We start from the raw sequence: 16,591 nt of genomic DNA, 5'->3' as shown, positions 1-16,591 counted from the left end.
CCCCAGACCTCCATCACCTCTGTAGCGCTCTATTGGGTTCCCTGTCTGCCCGGAACCGGGGAGCCCAGCACTGAGCACAGAGCTCCAGATGTAGCTTCCCCAGGGCGAGGGGGGAGAACAACGAGAGCTGTGCGGGCTGCCCTGCTCAGAGAAGCTTCATCATCTAAAACTTGGCTGGATTCTTTCTGTGCCTGAGGAGATCCCAGCTCCGTGCCCAGCCAGAGCTCCCGGAAAGGATGGAGGTGCCCAAAGAGAACAGGGGAGCTCCTTGCTTTCAGCTCTGCTGCCCTTGGGCACGCATGGCTCACTCCCAGCACAGGGAAGCAGGAGGAGAGCAAAGAACAGAAGGTCTGTTTTGCAAGAGGTCTCCTGTGCTGGCGGGGCGCGGCCGGCCCTTATCAACGGGCAGCCCCTGCGTGCCAACACCGCAGCCAAAGGCCGCGCACGTTCTCCACGGGGCAGTGGCTGCGGGCAGGGCGTGGCAGCCGGGCTTCGCGCTGAGCCGTGGAGGGGCTCCGGCCCACCGGGACGGCACGCGGAGCCGCTCGCTCCAGGCCTCGTGGTCTGCAGGAGGCGGGGAGAGGCCGCGGGGACACCGAGCAGCCCCCTCGCGCTCCTGCCACGGCACGGCTTACGGTCCGGGGCCTCACTCGTGGAACGCGGCCCGTGGCCGCCGCTCCGACCCAGCGGTCGGAACTACACGCCCGGCTACGTCACGTGCCCGCACGCTTCCCTAGGCAGGAGAGGCGCGCACAGGAAGAGGCGCTTTCGCTTCCGGTTCGAGTCAGAGGGCGGTGGACACGGCCCAGTCAGAATCCACCACGCGCGTCTCCCTGCGCGCAGGCGCAGTGCCCCCCGCCGGGACCGCTCAACTGCCACGTTCGACGGCAAACGGCCGCGCGAGACAGAGACGCCGGCCAATGGTGGCCGACGCAGCGGGGAAGAAGACCAATGGCGGCCCGCGGGAAGAGAGAGAGCCCGACGGCCAATCCGCGGCGGCGGGCGGGGGGCGCGCCCAACGGGCCGACCAATGGGAGCCGCGCGGCCGCTCGGGCGCCGCACCGAGCCAATGACGGACGGCGGCGGCGCCAGCGCGGCGCGACCAATGGGGCGCGGCGGCGGTGGGAGGCGGGTTTATAAGGGAGGCGGCGCCGGCAGCCGCACGCCCGTCCCGGCCCGTCCCGTCTCAGCGCCGCCATGGCCGTGGTGCGGCTGCGCGCGATCGTAGCGCTGCTCTGCCTCGTGCCGCCGCTCGGCCTCGCGGAGCCCCTGGAGGAGGAGGACGGCGTCCTGGTGCTGCGCGCCGCCAACTTCGAGCAGGCCCTGGCGGCGCACCGCCACCTGCTCGTGGAGTTCTGTGAGTGCGGCCGGGGCGGGCGGGGCCGGGACGGAGGAGCGGCGGAGCGGGCCGAGCTGGGCTGGGGGCGGCGGGGCGGGCCGTGCGGTGGGCCGTGCCCGCAGCCCCGCTGACTGCCGCCCCGCAGACGCGCCGTGGTGCGGGCACTGCAAGGCGTTGGCCCCGGAGTACGCGAAGGCGGCGGCGCAGCTGAAGGCGGAGGGTTCCGAGATCCGCCTGGCCAAGGTGGACGCCACGGAGGAGGCGGAGCTGGCGCAGCAGTTCGGCGTGCGCGGGTACCCCACCATCAAGTTCTTCCGCAACGGGGACAAGGCCGCGCCCCGCGAGTACACAGGTGAGCGGCGCGGGCGGCGACGTGGCAGCGGCCCTTGCTCCGTTCACGCGCGCACGTGGCGCCGCGGCACCGCGCGGGGGGCGGACAAAGGTCCGCGGGGCCGTCCCGGGGCGGCGGGGTGAAGCGGCGCGGGGGATCGCCGCCGTGCAGTGCGCGGAGCGGTTCCGGCCCGCGGCTTCGCGCCACTGACTTGAAAAATGGGGGTGAGGGGGAGTTGGGTGAAGGGCTGAACGGAGCTGATGGTGAAGGGGTGACTGCGGTGGGAGTTCCAGCATTGCTGAGCTGTGGCAGTCTGGGCTCTGAGGGTGAGGAGCAGCGTGGGGAGCTCCGAAGAAGGTGTGTGTCTTTGGGAAGCAGCACTGATTTCATGGAGGAGTGCCGTGCTGCTGCTTGGAGCTTAAAACATGCTTAGACTGGAGCAGCTATGGGCGGAATAGGCTCCTGAGAGCCCTTGTGCCTTGACTTAACAGTAACGGGGGAATGTAATTACACTGGGAGTGAAAGGAGCGGTTGTGTAAATGGTATCTCAGCTCTTCGCAAGCTGTCAGCCTGCTGCTGGGGGCTTACGGGGTTGTGTGCTCGTAATCTGAGGCAAAAGTGAATTGGTGTTCTTATCTTTGTGGCGTAGCTGGCAGGGAAGCAGATGATATTGTCAGCTGGCTGAAGAAGCGCACGGGACCGGCTGCCACTACCCTGACAGATGCTGCTGCAGCAGAGACGTTGGTGGATTCCAGTGAAGTGGTTGTGATTGGTTTCTTTAAGGTAGAGTGTGTTTGCATTCAAGAGGCTTTTGTGTATGTGTGGGACCTTCCCTGCTTTCTGCCCCTTGACAGCTGGGGAAGGCTCATAAGTTGTGAAACATTTACTGTCCTGCCTTACTTGATCTTCAAGTTCTTTGGCTGGTGAGCCCTGGGATGTTTATGCTGTAGTTCATCGTGTTCTGTATGAAACACCTTCCTTTATTCTCCAGGATGTGACATCAGATGCTGCGAAGGAGTTTTTGTTGGCAGCAGAATCCGTGGATGACATTCCTTTTGGGATTTCTTCCAGCGCTGACGTCTTCTCCAAGTACCAGCTTAGCCAAGATGGAGTGGTCCTTTTCAAGAAGGTACCCAACAGCTCAAACACCACACCTGAGCCATCTTTTATCTAAATGGACAGTTTGATCCAAATCAGGGTGCTCCTGAATAAACCTGAAAGATTTTCTGCCGTCTGTGTAGGAACTCCCAAATCTCAGAGCGTGTGGGGAGGGTGGGAGGCAGAGCCTGCAGCCATGTTCTGGGGCAGCAGAGCTCTGAGTCCCTTGGCAGGGCACAGTGGTCAGAGGTGAGGACCTTGCTCGGTAGAGGGCAGTCTTGTCGGTCCCCCAGCCATGTGTTACCTGCAGGAGGCTGTTGGACTTTGCATCCAAAAGATTTCTCCACTCTCACTTTTGTTTCTTGAGTATTTGGCTGCGGTGCAGGAACGGGCAGCATGATCTTTAAAATGTTTATGGCTATAGCTATTACAGTGCCCTGTGTCCCACACCCCTCACTGAACTTTGAAGGCCCTTAAACAGGGTAGCAGCCAAGGTTTGGTGACTTGCCGTGGTATCTTGTTTGATTGTGGCTTAGCAGGGTTGCTTTAAACACACCTGTTATTGATCCCTGCTGCTTCCAGGACTCATTCTGTCTTCTGTTGCTGCAAGTTTCACTGTGTGGCGATTATGGTGAAGTTCCTAAGAGGATTCACAGTTTCAGCTGATGAGGTTGGAGCAGTTGGATTATATGTTAGGGGATACTGGCAGTCTGTGGGATGAGAAATAAATTTATTGAAATCTTTCACCTATTAAAATCCACGGGGATTTTAGTCATGGGGATAAGATTGTAGGTTTGAGAGGACAAGTAGAGGTTCCTTAGATGTGGTGGCATTGTACGCCTGGATGCAGCAAGGTAGGACGGGAAGCTGCTTTGAGTTCAGACTGATTAAATCTGTAACCTAATCACAGTTGTCACTCTGACCAGTCTGACTGAAGCCAGGCTGAAGGATTTAATGACTTCAGTCCTTCCTTCAGCTAAAATAGCATGTTGCATTTCACTGTACATCTGGAATTGTAATTACTACCCTTATGGTGTTAGAGGCCTGTACTTTAAGTCAGAGGTTGCTCAGATTGGTGTGGCTGAGGGTGCAAGTGCAACGAGTTCAAGGTGGTAGTTCCTTACAACAGGGAAGGTTGGGATTGTGAGAGAAGAATGAGCAGTCTTTTGTTCTTGGCTGACTTACTACCTGCACTTGCTGCTCTTGCTGTACAGCTTTCAGTATGCATCCCTCTGCATGAGCTGTGGGCAGCAGCAGCATCAAGTTCTGAGTTCAGAGCAATTGAGGGTGTATTCAGTGGCTGGGATACAGCCAGCACTTCCAGCAAGAAAATGATTTGTGCAGGTTTGACTTTTGTGCTATTTTTCTAACACTTAGCTTCTGTGAGTCCTGTTACTGCTTCTAATGCTTTCTTGGGATTCTCAGGTACTGACACCAGTTTACTATTAAAGAAATTCCCAAGCTGTATTTCACATCAGTGTAGTTAAATTGGGTATGTGTGGAACACTGCTTGTGGCAGCTTTTATGTTGTGTGCTGGGAGAGGGAGTAACCTTGGTCTGAAAGGCAGCTCCTGAGGCAGCATAAGCCCCAGGTGCTGCAAAATGCAGACTCAAAGAGACCCTCAAACAGCCGTTCTGAAGATGTCAAGGCATGCAGTGCTCTGGGAAGTAACTTCATACTAATTAGAAGTGTTCTGTGTTTTGCTCAGCTTTTCAGCTGTGGTTGTACTTCCTCGAGCAGAATTTTATCTCAGTCTGCTGTCTTGTTTCTGCCAGTAACTTGGGAGCTGCTTTGTGCTGTCCTGTGCATCCTCTTTAACCTTGATGCACTTCTAAAGCTGTTCCCCTTCCAGAGCGAGTTCTGAGAATCCTGGGCAGGCATGCAGGTGTTGTCCTAATATAAAAAAGAATTTGGCACCTGTAGTGCAATGCATGTGTTAAACATGTGGTGTTGTCTCTAACAATAGAGGCTGAACCAGCCCTGCGGAGCTGAGTAAACTGCTATTTACTTCCACAGCACAGTGGGTTTTGCTGTCAGACTTCTCATAGCACTCTGTTAATTGTCTGGTTGATGTGTACTCTCTCAACTCCTAAGCAGAACACTGTCCCATCTCTGGTAGCTCCTCACTGGTCTGCCTAATGCCTTCAGCAATGCTGTAAGGCAGCTATTAAGAGTTCTCAGTGACCTATTTCACAAATTATTTCATGACTGTGTAAAAACAGTGTGAAGATAAAGGTTGAATGTCTTGTTGCTGCTCACCTGGGGGTGATCTGGGACTGTGTGTGCTGGGAGGAAGAGTATGTTGATCAGATACTGTGAAAGTGTGGTGATGCTGAGAGACAGAAACGTGCTCAGTGCAGCTGAGATCATTGAGGTAGCAGTTCTGATGTGAATGTATTCACTTATTGAATGTACAGAATATAGCAGTGTTCTAATGTGAGAATATCTGTTTTTCAGTTTGATGAAGGACGTAACAACTTTGAAGGGGATCTTACCAAAGATAACTTGCTGAACTTCATCAAGTCTAATCAGCTGCCTCTTGTCATAGAGTTTACTGAGCAGGTGGGTGTTCGGATGTGAGACCCCTTCCCATTGCCACTAAACACATTGTGACATTAAAAATACAGGTCATGTGCTGTTTTATCCTGGAGCTGATGCTAGTTTAAGGAGTGGTGTAACTGCCTATGCTAGAGCTGAGTCGAGTGAGGGAAGAATGCAGGGAAAGGAGGTGTAAGCTTGCTGTTCAAAGCAGTCCTGTAGTACTAGACTGGTGTGACCTAGTGAGAATGTCGGGCCAAGCTTTGTTTTCAGTTTAGTGTTTTATTCCCCAGACTGCTCCTAAAATCTTTGGAGGAGAGATCAAGACTCACATTCTGCTGTTCTTACCAAAAAGTGTGTCTGATTATGAAGGGAAATTGGACAACTTCAAGACTGCAGCTGGAAACTTCAAAGGGAAGGTAAGATGGATTTCTTGGACTATGAATTGAGTGCCTCCTGCACAACTGTCTGCTTGTATCCACTTAGATGTGGAAGATGGCTTGAAGCATCCCTTGCCTTGCCATAACAAACAAAGATGCCAAGACTGCATGCAAGCTGCTTGGAGTGTTGAAGCTCTAGCATGCATTCTGTCATGGGGAGCCCTCATGGGCTTTGAGAAGGAAGAAGCCAACTTAGCTACTGTGTGTGTGTGTGTGAGTGTATTGATAAGTGTGTGCATGAGTGATGAACGTGTGTGATTGAGAAGTGTAATTAGTCAAAGGTCTTTACCACTTTGCCTTTTTTTTCCTCCAAAGATCCTGTTCATCTTCATAGACAGTGACCACAGTGATAATCAAAGGATTCTGGAGTTTTTTGGTCTAAAGAAAGAAGAATGTCCAGCTGTACGTTTGATAACATTAGAAGAAGAGATGACCAAATACAAACCTGAGTCAGATGACCTCACAGCAGACAAGATCAAAGAATTCTGTAATAAATTCCTGGAGGGCAAGATCAAGGTAGGATGAATGCTACTGGTGCTAAACCTACTAGCCAAGCAAGCACTAAAAAATGATACCTGTGAAGAGTTGTATAGAGAAAATCTTTCCAACTAACATGTAGAATATCTAGCAGGCTTCACACTAAGAAGCAAAGGGTAAAACAACTGGACCATGAAGACTAGTAAAGCAGTTACATCTGGTACCTAGTACAATTGCTGTCTCCTCTTCAGGCTTCTTAGGGGAGTTGAGCTTTTTATCTGGCTGTTCCTTCTGCCAACCAACCCCAGTCCTGTGAGAATAACACCAGCAACAATATTCTGTCAGAGCTAATCTGCAGTTCTTCCCATGCATAAGCACCTGTTTCCCCACTTAAGGGTGGGGAGTAAAATTCCTACAACCAGAAGAGAAAGATTCATCTGATTTAATTAGAGTCTGAGGCACTTTGGGGACTTTGGGGTATGGATTGACTCAGGTTTTCTTGTCTGTGATATATATGCATTCCAAGTAGCTGCACAGCAGACTGAATCTCTGAATTTTACTTCCTACTCCAGCCTCACCTGATGAGCCAGGATCTCCCTGAAGACTGGGACAAGCAGCCTGTCAAAGTTCTTGTTGGGAAGAATTTTGAGGAAGTTGCTTTTGATGAGAATAAGAATGTCTTTGTGGAGTTCTGTAAGTAGTTTTCAATATCTTTTCAAGTAGATGGTATGAAAGGAGTTGTAAAATTCTCCATGACTAGGGTTGGGGAGAAAGCATCATATGGAATCCAAACCACAGAGGCGCCAGTTGAAAATACCTGTGTGAACTTGGTTGTCTGGCATGGGGTCTAAGTGATGTTAACTTGTTAGTCTGTTGGTGCTAGCAGTATCTTTGTTAATTAACAGATGCCCCCTGGTGTGGTCACTGTAAGCAGCTGGCTCCAATCTGGGACAAGCTGGGAGAGACCTACAGAGACCATGAGAACATTGTCATTGCCAAGATGGATTCAACAGCCAATGAAGTAGAGGCAGTGAAAATTCACAGCTTCCCCACGCTCAAGTTCTTCCCTGCAGGCTCTGGCAGAAACGTAAGAAGGCAGCTGACCTTTCTACTGATGGAATAACAAGGGAGCACTAGAAATGCTTAGTTGTCTGCTTGAATTCATTTCTGGGCAAAAGCTTGTGGGAGGGCTTTCCCTTCTGTAGAGGTGGAATGCATCAAGTCTACAGAACATATGAGACTCTCTGTGGGAGGGTGGGTTGCAGGAAACAGTTGGTGGGGATGGGAAGTGGGAACTGGGGAAAAGAGGAAGTATAGCAGAGGACAGTGTGCTCATCTGCAGGCTATTCTCTCCTCGCAGTGATCTCTGAAGTCTAGTGGCTGAGCTGTTTTCCTTCGTCTCATATGGGTGAAGGTGAATTTTTAAATTCCCTTTTGCTTGGCATGTTAACTGTTGCTCAGAAAGAGAATTCTCCTCTCCAGGAACGTGGTTCTGTGGGTGCCCGTAACAATTATCTTGATGTGTTTTCCTGTGTAGGTAATTGACTATAATGGAGAGAGGACACTAGAAGGCTTCAAAAAATTCTTGGAGAGTGGAGGCCAGGATGGAGCAGCAGCTGATGATGTGAGTAATAAAAATTAATACATTCTATAAATACAGTTCTCTAGAACACAGAGCATGGATTACGTGGCAGGAAAGCATTGCTGGTGAGCCAGAGTGTCTCACAAAACATGACTCGTCTGCTCACTTGAAGCCTGACAAGCAGCTGGCCTGTAATGGACTGCTTTTATTGGAAATGCTTGAGTTGGGTGTTCAAAATGAAAAAACCTTTCTGGGATGCTTAGGTACAAGTGCATGTGAACTGATACTAAAAGCTTTAAACTTGAAAAAAACAGTCTATAGCTGGTGTGCAGACTGCTGGAGTACTTGGGCCTTCTTAAAGAAGCTTGCTGAGTGGCTGGAACTTGAGTGCTACAATGAATGTCACACGTGCTGTATATTTGATTAGCAGCTCCTCAGCTGGGCAAGAGGGTATTACAAATGCAGGTACTAGCTTTCGGAGGGTTCTAAGCTGTGATCTTTGTGAAGAGTTCTGAATTTGGGAAGTTCAAGGATACCTTATTGAGATGGTAGCAACAGAACAGGTTCTCTGATTTCACTGTATTTGGTTTTGAATCTGCCTGATAGGCCAGAAACAGTTACCTTTTGTATGCTATGCAGGATCTGGAAGATCTGGAGACAGATGAAGAAACGGACCTTGAGGAAGGTGATGATGATGAGCAAAAAATCCAAAAGGATGAATTGTAAAGAGATGACTGATCTACATCACCCAAAAATCAGACACTAAATTGGTTGCTGTTACGCAACCCAATGAGTCAGAAACCCATTAAGATTTAAAGCAGAAGGTGAATGACTGGAAATCCAGGGATTGGCTCTTAAAGTAACGCTTCGCCCTCACTTGTCTTTACACTTCACTATCTTTTTTCTTTCTTTTCACTTTTGAGAAGGGATCTATCACTAGGTAGCCAGCCCAGCCAGCTGGGTTCATTATTTTTTTTATTGTGATGTACTTTTTTGTACACAGTTTTGTTTCAAGTATTTTGTTCTCTTGGGTTAGAAGCAAGTTGTGAAGTGGTAGCATGAATTTAATTGCCCAACATTCTGAAGCATTGCCACTAATATCTTCCAAGAAAGCTTTTTCTTTCTTTTTCTTTGAAAAGCCTGTAGATTTCTCCACCTGTCAGGGTTCTCATTTGTCTCAGCTGTTCTTCCCTGGAATCAAAGTATGTAGGGGAAGAGGCAATAGGCTGACTGCATCAGTCCTGGTGAAAGGTGGATGTGAAGGTGCTTCTCTTCATGCTCGCTAGACATTTCATTTCCTTTCCCTTCTGCTTTAAGACACTTAAAGATGACTTCAAAATGTGGAAGGGTGGAATACTGTGCACTGGCTATGGCAGGCTCTAAGGGTGGAAGTGATTGCTGGCTCACCAGCTTAGATGTGCTGCCATCCTTTTGATCAAATGCGAGACCATTTTGCAGTCACTTCCCATGCATTAGTTTGAATGGGTTGACCAGGAAGGTGGGTGGTATGGGAGGGCCTGATAAAAATACATGAAACGAAATTTGCAATTACTGGGTTTGGGGGAGGAACTTGAACAAGGGAGTGCCTCAAAGGCCTGACCTGCATCAGGCCTAGTTCTTAGCATTCCGCTTACAATAACATTGGAACTGAATTTGTTGGCCAAATAAAGTTGAGATTTTAATACTATTATGTCTCTAAATACTTTCTGGAACCCGTAATGAATATTTGGACTCAATCTGACAGGATTAAACTTTTAGAGTGGTTCTTGAGTGATTCTACCTAAATGGTATTTGAAGAAACCATAAGCTTTTTTGGGAGGTTACGCTTCCTGGCTACATCCAATTCTGCAGGTGGCATTGGAAGCCCTAAACAGCCTGAAGCGATTTCTGTTAACTAATCTACACATGGAAACAGAGATAAACATATTGTGCTCAGTTTATGAGTTTATGCATGCAGACGACTAGCTTCTCTGTTAGCAGTCAGCATGCATTGGCTGGAGCTCTGAGAGTAAGTTGCTCTGGCTGCCAGCTGGCTTGAGATGATGGGACCTCTTTGCTCTTGAGCAGTTAACCAAGGAATTTGCCTGCAGGGAAACCTGGGGCTGCCTGAAGCTCTGCTCGTCAGGCTCACATGATCCAGTGAGCCACATTGCTATTTCCACACCAGTCACTTACTGCTGAAAATATTTTTGTGGGGAAATTTGCTAAAAATGTCACAGCAAACCTCGAGGGCACCTCAGGAGGTTGCTGGGGCCAGTTGCTTAACTTAACTTCAGTACGCTGGAGTGGGACGGTGCTGGGCTCCAACCACTGCTCGGTGCTGGCTTGTTATGCACCAAACTTCAGAGCAGCAGCAGTGCTGGGCCTGCTAATAGGCAGCTTCACATGTTTGTAGCAGCTCTGAATAAGAAAGATGTTTACCATTTGGGAGAGGGGCAAAAGAAGACCCTTAGAAGTTCTGTGGGAATGCTCCTGGCTAGGAATCAGCTCAGAAAGGTCAATTTTAGGGAGCCAGTGAAAGTGTAAACAAGGCTGAGCTCTGGAGTGGGGCTGGATTGCTCAGATCTGCTCAGGGGAGGGGGGTTTCTCATGCACTTGGGCTGCTCTTGGCAGAGCAGGACTCTGCTGGAGTCATCTTGTGTACACAACTCACTGCTGTTCTGAGACAGCAGGCTGAGAGCCTTCTGTCTCTGCAGCAGATGGTTGGGCCTCCTGTTGTGTGGTGCAAAGCACTGCTGAGCAGAGATCAGTGTCTCGGCCAGAAGATGACAGCTGCAGCAGGCACTTCCCAGGTGTGAGACGGGCTGACCTGGCAGGAGCCTGGTAGAAGGTTATGCTGCCAACAGTGCAGAATGAATGCTCTGTGACTCTTGAAGTGGGACAGGAATTCTTCCTGACACGCTGCACGGCCGTATTGTCTGGGCTGACCACGTCAAAAGCAGCGTAAAATGCTTGAAATCACCAAAGCGTGGTGGTAACGAGGATGGAGGAGCAGTTGTGTGAGCCCTTGGCTGATCTGAAAGCTTTAGTTCATAGTCAATGGCCTGTTTCAGGCCCCTAATGGCCGCAGCAGCTGTGTGGCAGTGGTACTGTTGTGCTAAAGCTGTTCAGTAGAAGCCCACTGTCACACAGCAGCCGCTTCCAGGTTTGAAGCAGGACCTCAGGCTGTCACCGTGCAGCTCTTGTTTGCATCACCGGGAACACCAGCAGCACCTCAGTCCTCGGAAGGTCACTCATGGCTCCCATGATGCTGCTGCTGTTCTCCTGGCCTGGCTGTGCTCCACAGTGTGATCGTGCTGGGAAGCACAGCTCATACTGCTCCCTTGCAGGTCAGCTGATGCAACTACAGGGAAGTGACTTAGCTCTGAGTGTACTTGGCACCATCCTACACAAGCAGCTGGCTCCCCTCGCCCGGTGATTGCATTTGTGTCCTATCCCTGGCATGCTGGTGTGTATGCGAGGACTTGCTGCTGGAAGTTCTGAGCTCCTCTGGAGGGCCGTCCATGGGGAGCAGCAGGTTTGACCCCTTGGATGGGCACATCAACAGGTGGGCGGTAAGACGAGACACCAACCTCTGCCCAAAAGTGGGAGGCTCCGGCCTGGGCGGCTCGATTACCAAGTATCAGAGTAAGCAGCATGAGCTGCACGTCCCCAAAATAGCCCCCGGAGCCTATATAACACCGAGCCCCCAGAGAACCATCAGTCCTGAGTCCAGAGTGGCACAAGGCCGTTGCCACCTCCTGCAGGCTCAGCAGGCTGCTCACAGCAGGCCCAGCGGGGCCGGGCTGCATCGCACCTCCCAGCAGAGACGGGCCTGAGAGGGAAGGAAAGCGGTGCTCTGAGGGCAGCACGGGCCGAGCGCTGCCCACGTGCAGTCTCCACATTCCTGCACAGCATCCCGGGGCTGGGGGCAGCATGAAGGACTATTTCCCGGTCTCAATGCCTCGGTACAGTCGGTATCGCCAGAGACTGAGAGCTTCACGTACGGTGCACTTCCCCAACGACGTCATCTTTCAGGACCACATCAGGCAGGGGGACCTGGAGCAGGTGGGCAGGTTCATACGTACCAGGAAAGTGGCTCTGGACACCATCTACCCCTCCGGTGAGTGCTGCGAGCTGCAGTGTCACGGCCTGCTGGGAGTGGCGCAGACACAGCTCGGCTCCGGGCTGCCCATGGCAGCGTGGTGGTTGAAATCAACTCGTTTTCCTTCCCTCGTGAGGAGTTCTGCCCCCAGCCGTTGCCAGGAGGGTCTGAGGGAGCCCTGTATCACTGCCCCGGCACCTCCCCTCAGCAGTGTTGTCAGCGTGTGCTGTAGGAAGGGGGAAACGAGCCGGGGCCCTGCGAGGCACAGCGGTGCACCCACACAGCAACCAGTGTGGTGTGACCCGGAGAAGGAGCAGGAATGCAGATAGTGACAAAAGAGAGCGTGGGTGGGAATGTGGAGCTCGGGACGGGGCAGTGGGGCTCTCGCCTCTTCTATCCTGGTTCTGGGGAAGGAGAGAGGAGAAGCGAGGTTCTGTTTTGTTCCTGGCCCCAGCCAGGGCTCACAAACACTGCTCTCTCACACGCATGGATCTGCGGCCTTGCGGAATTAATGTTTATGGAGAAGGCATTGTGTTCTGTTTGTGCCCAGCCTCGCTAAGAACTGTTTATGGAATGCCTTGAACCATACAGGCTGGTGCAGAGCCCAGAATTTGTCTCTTTCGTGTGCTTGGCTGCGGCCTCTGCTGTCACATGGCCGCAGAGGGACCATCTCAAATGACCCACACTTACCCCACGTATGTTGGTTGCCTCACGCCTCGCTCTGGAAGGAACTTCCGAACGTTGGGCAGTGCAGGGCTGGTGCCTGCAGGAGCCGGGGGCCAGGCCGTGGGCAGGGGCTCAGCAGAGCCTCCGCCACAGGGGAGAACAGGGGAAACGCAGGGGAGACGTGCCGCAGCTCCCCAATAGGGTAACGTATGCTGTAAAAACAGAGACCTGCGGCAGCCGCTCTCAGTTCCTCGGCCTTCGTGTCCTTTCCCACACTCATCTCCCCAGCGCTGGGGGTTTATGGCGCCGCTCCTTCCCGGGCTGTGCTCAGCCGGAGGCCGCGGTCCAACCCGTCCCTCCCCCGCAGGAATGGCCGCCCTGCACCAAGCGGTGCTCACGGGGAACCTGGACTGCGTCAAGCTCCTGGTGAAGTACGGCGCCGACATCCACCAGAGGGACGAGAACGGCTGGACGCCCCTGCACATGGCCTGCAGCGACGGCCACGCCGACATCGCCAGGTGGGCAGCCGCGGGGGCCGGGCCGGGCTCGGAGCGCCGCCCGGCTCGGGCTGAACGCTGTCGCTGCCGCAGGTACCTCCTGTCGCTGGGGGCCAGCCTGGAGGCCACCACGGACGACGGGGAGAAGCCGTCGGACCTCATCGACCCCGAATACAAGGACCTGGTGGAGCTTTTCCAGGCCGCCACGATGGACTGAGGGGGACGGGCGTCACGGCCGGGCAGCGGGGCTGCGCGGGGCTCGGGCGGGGTCCGGGCGGGGTCCGGGCGGGGCCGCGGGGCGCCTCGGGGCGCGCTTTGTACTTTTCCAATAAAGCTTTCGGACACGGCGCGCGCAGCCGCTGCGGGGGAGGGGGGGGGGGGGGAGAGCGGGGAGGGGCGGGACCACGTGACGTCTGGGCGGGGCCGCGTCGGCTCGGGGGGCGGGACCGCGCCTGCGCGCTGCGGCGCTTCCGTGGCGGCCCGAGGGCGAGCGGAGGCGGGAGTCGGGCCCAGGTGAGGGGCGCGCGTTGCCATGGCGACGGGCTCAGGGCGGCCCGCGGCCTAGCCCCGGCCTGGCCGCCCTCTCCTTTCTCCCCGCAGCCGCGCCGAGCCGAGCCGCGCCGCCGCACGCACCGCGCCATGGCCAGGTGAGCCCCGCCCCGGGCCCGGGCCCAGCCGCGGCCCCGGGCCCCGCTCAGCCCCGCTCTTCGCTTTCAGCTCCCCCGTGTCTCGCGTCGTTTACAACGGCAAGCGGAGCGGCGGCCCGCGTTCCCCCGGCGCCGGCAGCGAGATCTTCACGCCGGCCCACGAGGAGAACGTGCGCTTCATCTACGAGGGTGAGCGGCGGGGGAGGGGGGCGGGGTCGGGGCCGTGGCCGCGGCCGAGCCCCGCGCGAGCCGCCCCGCCCGTGTCCCCGCAGCCTGGCAGTGCGTGGAGCGCGACCTGCGCAGCCAGATGGGCTCCGAGCGCGGCCTGGTCGAGGAGTACGTGGAGAAGATGCCGAACCCCAGCCTGAAAGGTGAGCGGCCGCGCCCTCGGCCCGCCGCGGCCGGAGGCGCCGGGTCGGCCCGGGGGCCGGGAGCCGCGGAGAGGCCTCTGCCGCCACAGCGTGTGCTCTCTTCTGTGCAGCGTTTAAGCCCGTGGATCTGAGCGACCTGAAGCGGAGGAACACACAAGATGCAAAGAAGTCGTAAGGCAGGTCCCCCGCTCGTCGGCCGGTCTTTAAAGTCCTCAAGCAGATTTAAGTTGAGATTTTGTGTTGATTTCCTCCTCTGGTTACTGCACTCCGCCCGTGGGAGAGCCAGTCAGCTCTGGGGCTGGCTTTGGAGCTACCTGAATTCCACGATGCTTAGGGGCTCGCTGAAGCTAGACACAGCCCTCTGTAAAAGATTGCAACCCTTGACCCACAGCTTCCTCAGGCCTCCATGCTGCGCTCACCGGTCACTTGTTCTTCTTCCATCTCTGTCCCTGGTGTGCTGAGCATTCAGGCTTTCTGGGCTCTGGTGCAGGATAGGGCAGAGCACCCGTGCTGTCGGTAGAGGCAGTGCCAGCTCTCTGCTCCCTTCTGTGCACCGAGGGCTCACGGGTGCTGGAGTGGACCAAGGGGAGAGGGAAGGAAACCTGGTGCTGGCCTCGTGCCGAGGGACACACTGGCAGCCCCCGTTCAGCACTGGGTGCTTCAGCACTGTCGAGCAGCTGACTGCTGCCACTTTGGCACACTTTGCCTATTCTTTGCTCCCTGGTTGGAGGGTTTCATTTGTACCTAGTCTGCTAATGCCCAGGACTTGTCAGTGTTGCCAGAGCTCTTGGGTCTACGTCTGATGCCGGATTTTTCTTGTGCTTAGATTGGGCCATATCCTTGTAGTGCTGGCAGTGGAGCTGCTCCTCTTTCCCTGTGGGGGGAGGGAGAGAGAGGCCCCAGCCCCAAACATTTTGGAGATGCTCTGAGCACCAGTGCTGAGTTGTGCTTAGCCCCCTCCCACCCCCAGCCAGGAAGGTGGTGGTGGGGGAGTGGCTAGCACTGACTTAGCATAAAAAAGCTCATTTGCATCCTTGTCTGAGCAACTCCTTGCTGTTTGAGCACTAACACCACTTCCCAAACATGCACCCTTTGAAGAGACCTGGCCCCCACAGCTGGTGGTAGCACTGTGCGCAGGCTGTGGTGGTCCGGTCTGACTTGCCCTGGAGGTTGGCTTTCTTGGGACCCTTGCTCCTGTCTAATCATTTCTGTGCAGGGAGAGTGACTGTGCCCTCATGCCCGTTGGGCAAAGCAGCTGTGGGGCTTCTCGGAGCCTCTGGGGGTGTGGGGAGCTGTGGGAGCAGCCTCCTGTCTGTGCTCAGAGCTGGCAGAGAGGGAGCTGCGGGGGCTCTGCACAGCACGTGGTGGATTCAGAGTGCAGGGGAGTTGTGGTTGCTGTTAACTTTCCTTCGTTGTGTCATTGAGCTATCCTGTTTCCTTTTTTTTTTTTTTTTTTTTGTCTGTCACTTGAGGAGTGTTGTAAATAAAAGCTGGTGTTCTTTTGAGTCTGCCTCTGCGTGGCTCTGCCTGCTCCTCCATTGCACGTCACAAGCATCAGCTCTGGGGCCACACCTGCCTGATGTTGTTGTGTGCTGCTCACCACGGGGCTGTGCTGGCAGTGGAGCAGTGCCACGGCGCTGCCTGGTGCCTGCCTGGCCGTGTGGGTGTCCAGTGCCCACGAGAGGTCTTGGCTACACCGTGGGCATTGGACTCGGCCAATGGGGCTGTGCTCTGCTGTGCCCTCACTCGGCCCCCTCTGCCTTCGAGCTGTGTGTGCGCATTGCCCTGCTCTGCATCTGTCCGCAGCCTTTCTGGAGTAATGCCCTTACTCTTCTCTTTTTATAGGTTTCCAAACTTGTCCTGTTTTGTTGCTTAAACGCTGTGTTTCTTATTTTAGACTTCAGTGCTGACAATAACCATCAGAGTTTTCTGTACCTCTTCAGGCCTGGCCGAGCCCTAAGGACAAGGATCGCAAGGAGCAGAAGCCACCTCGATTATTGATTTATTCATTTTCCAGAAGGGATCTTGCCCTTGCACTTGCTCTGGGCTCTTAATTTCACTGCAGGCATGTACAGCCTGGCACCGTGTGCTGGTAGCACAATGCCCTTGGGCTCTGGCAGCCCTCCTGCGAGCCAGCATCCTAGGAGCTGTTGCTGGACCAAAGATTGAAATGTTCAGACTATTAATATACTCGTATCCTTTTCCCTCTCCTGCATTTATGGCATTTAAACTATACTTAGCATTGCTAGAATTTCTCCTCAAGTGCACCTCTGTGCTGCGCCGTGACCCTGTTTGCCTCCCATCTCCAAAACACTGCTGTGGAGCACAGGGGTGCCCCGCCGCGGGATGGTGCCTGGGCAGTGCTGCGCTGCAGGAGGTGCCCTCTGTCGGGAGCAGCAGTGAATGAATGACTGCTGCTGCCACTGCAGCTCGTCTTCGCCGGCCTTTCCCTCCAGGTGGGCCATTGCCTGCAGCTTCCCATGGCTGCTTGCCAGCAGCAGCGTGCACAGCATTTCCCAG

At 54.3% G+C, this 16,591-nt stretch overlaps 3 protein-coding genes across 7 annotated transcripts; all 3 read left to right on the top strand.

Moving 5' to 3' along the window:
* The first annotated feature begins 1,162 nt into the window (after window positions 1–1,162).
* On the top strand, window positions 1,163–9,493 carry P4HB (prolyl 4-hydroxylase subunit beta). Its single transcript, NM_001198710.3, has 11 exons — window positions 1,163–1,357; window positions 1,485–1,691; window positions 2,320–2,453; window positions 2,662–2,799; window positions 5,227–5,331; window positions 5,601–5,726; window positions 6,063–6,263; window positions 6,797–6,917; window positions 7,130–7,311; window positions 7,762–7,848; window positions 8,446–9,493. The coding sequence occupies exons 1-11, from the start codon at window positions 1,198–1,200 to the stop codon at window positions 8,530–8,532; spliced, it is 1,548 nt and encodes a 515-aa protein (NP_001185639.2). The 5' UTR covers window positions 1,163–1,197; the 3' UTR covers window positions 8,533–9,493.
* Window positions 9,494–11,517: 2,024 nt separating this feature from the next.
* Window positions 11,518–13,402, top strand: PPP1R27 (protein phosphatase 1 regulatory subunit 27). Its single transcript, NM_001389484.1, has 3 exons — window positions 11,518–11,908; window positions 12,924–13,074; window positions 13,147–13,402. Exons 1-3 carry the CDS (start codon window positions 11,722–11,724, stop codon window positions 13,268–13,270), a joined length of 462 nt encoding a protein of 153 aa, NP_001376413.1. The 5' UTR covers window positions 11,518–11,721; the 3' UTR covers window positions 13,271–13,402.
* Window positions 13,403–13,514: 112 nt separating this feature from the next.
* On the top strand, window positions 13,515–16,322 carry MCRIP1 (MAPK regulated corepressor interacting protein 1). Of its 5 annotated transcripts, none has more exons than XM_015295371.4 (6): window positions 13,515–13,566; window positions 13,654–13,700; window positions 13,771–13,889; window positions 13,973–14,071; window positions 14,182–14,247; window positions 16,015–16,322. In XM_015295371.4, the coding sequence occupies exons 2-5, from the start codon at window positions 13,693–13,695 to the stop codon at window positions 14,244–14,246; spliced, it is 291 nt and encodes a 96-aa protein (XP_015150857.1). In that variant the 5' UTR covers window positions 13,515–13,566; window positions 13,654–13,692; the 3' UTR covers window position 14,247; window positions 16,015–16,322.
* The last annotated feature ends 269 nt before the right edge of the window (window positions 16,323–16,591 follow it).

The sequence above is a fragment of the Gallus gallus genome, chromosome 18 (assembly GCF_016699485.2).
Source record: "Gallus gallus isolate bGalGal1 chromosome 18, bGalGal1.mat.broiler.GRCg7b, whole genome shotgun sequence".
Lineage (NCBI taxonomy): Eukaryota > Metazoa > Chordata > Aves > Galliformes > Phasianidae > Gallus > Gallus gallus.
This window is presented reverse-complemented; position numbering and strand designations above follow the sequence as displayed.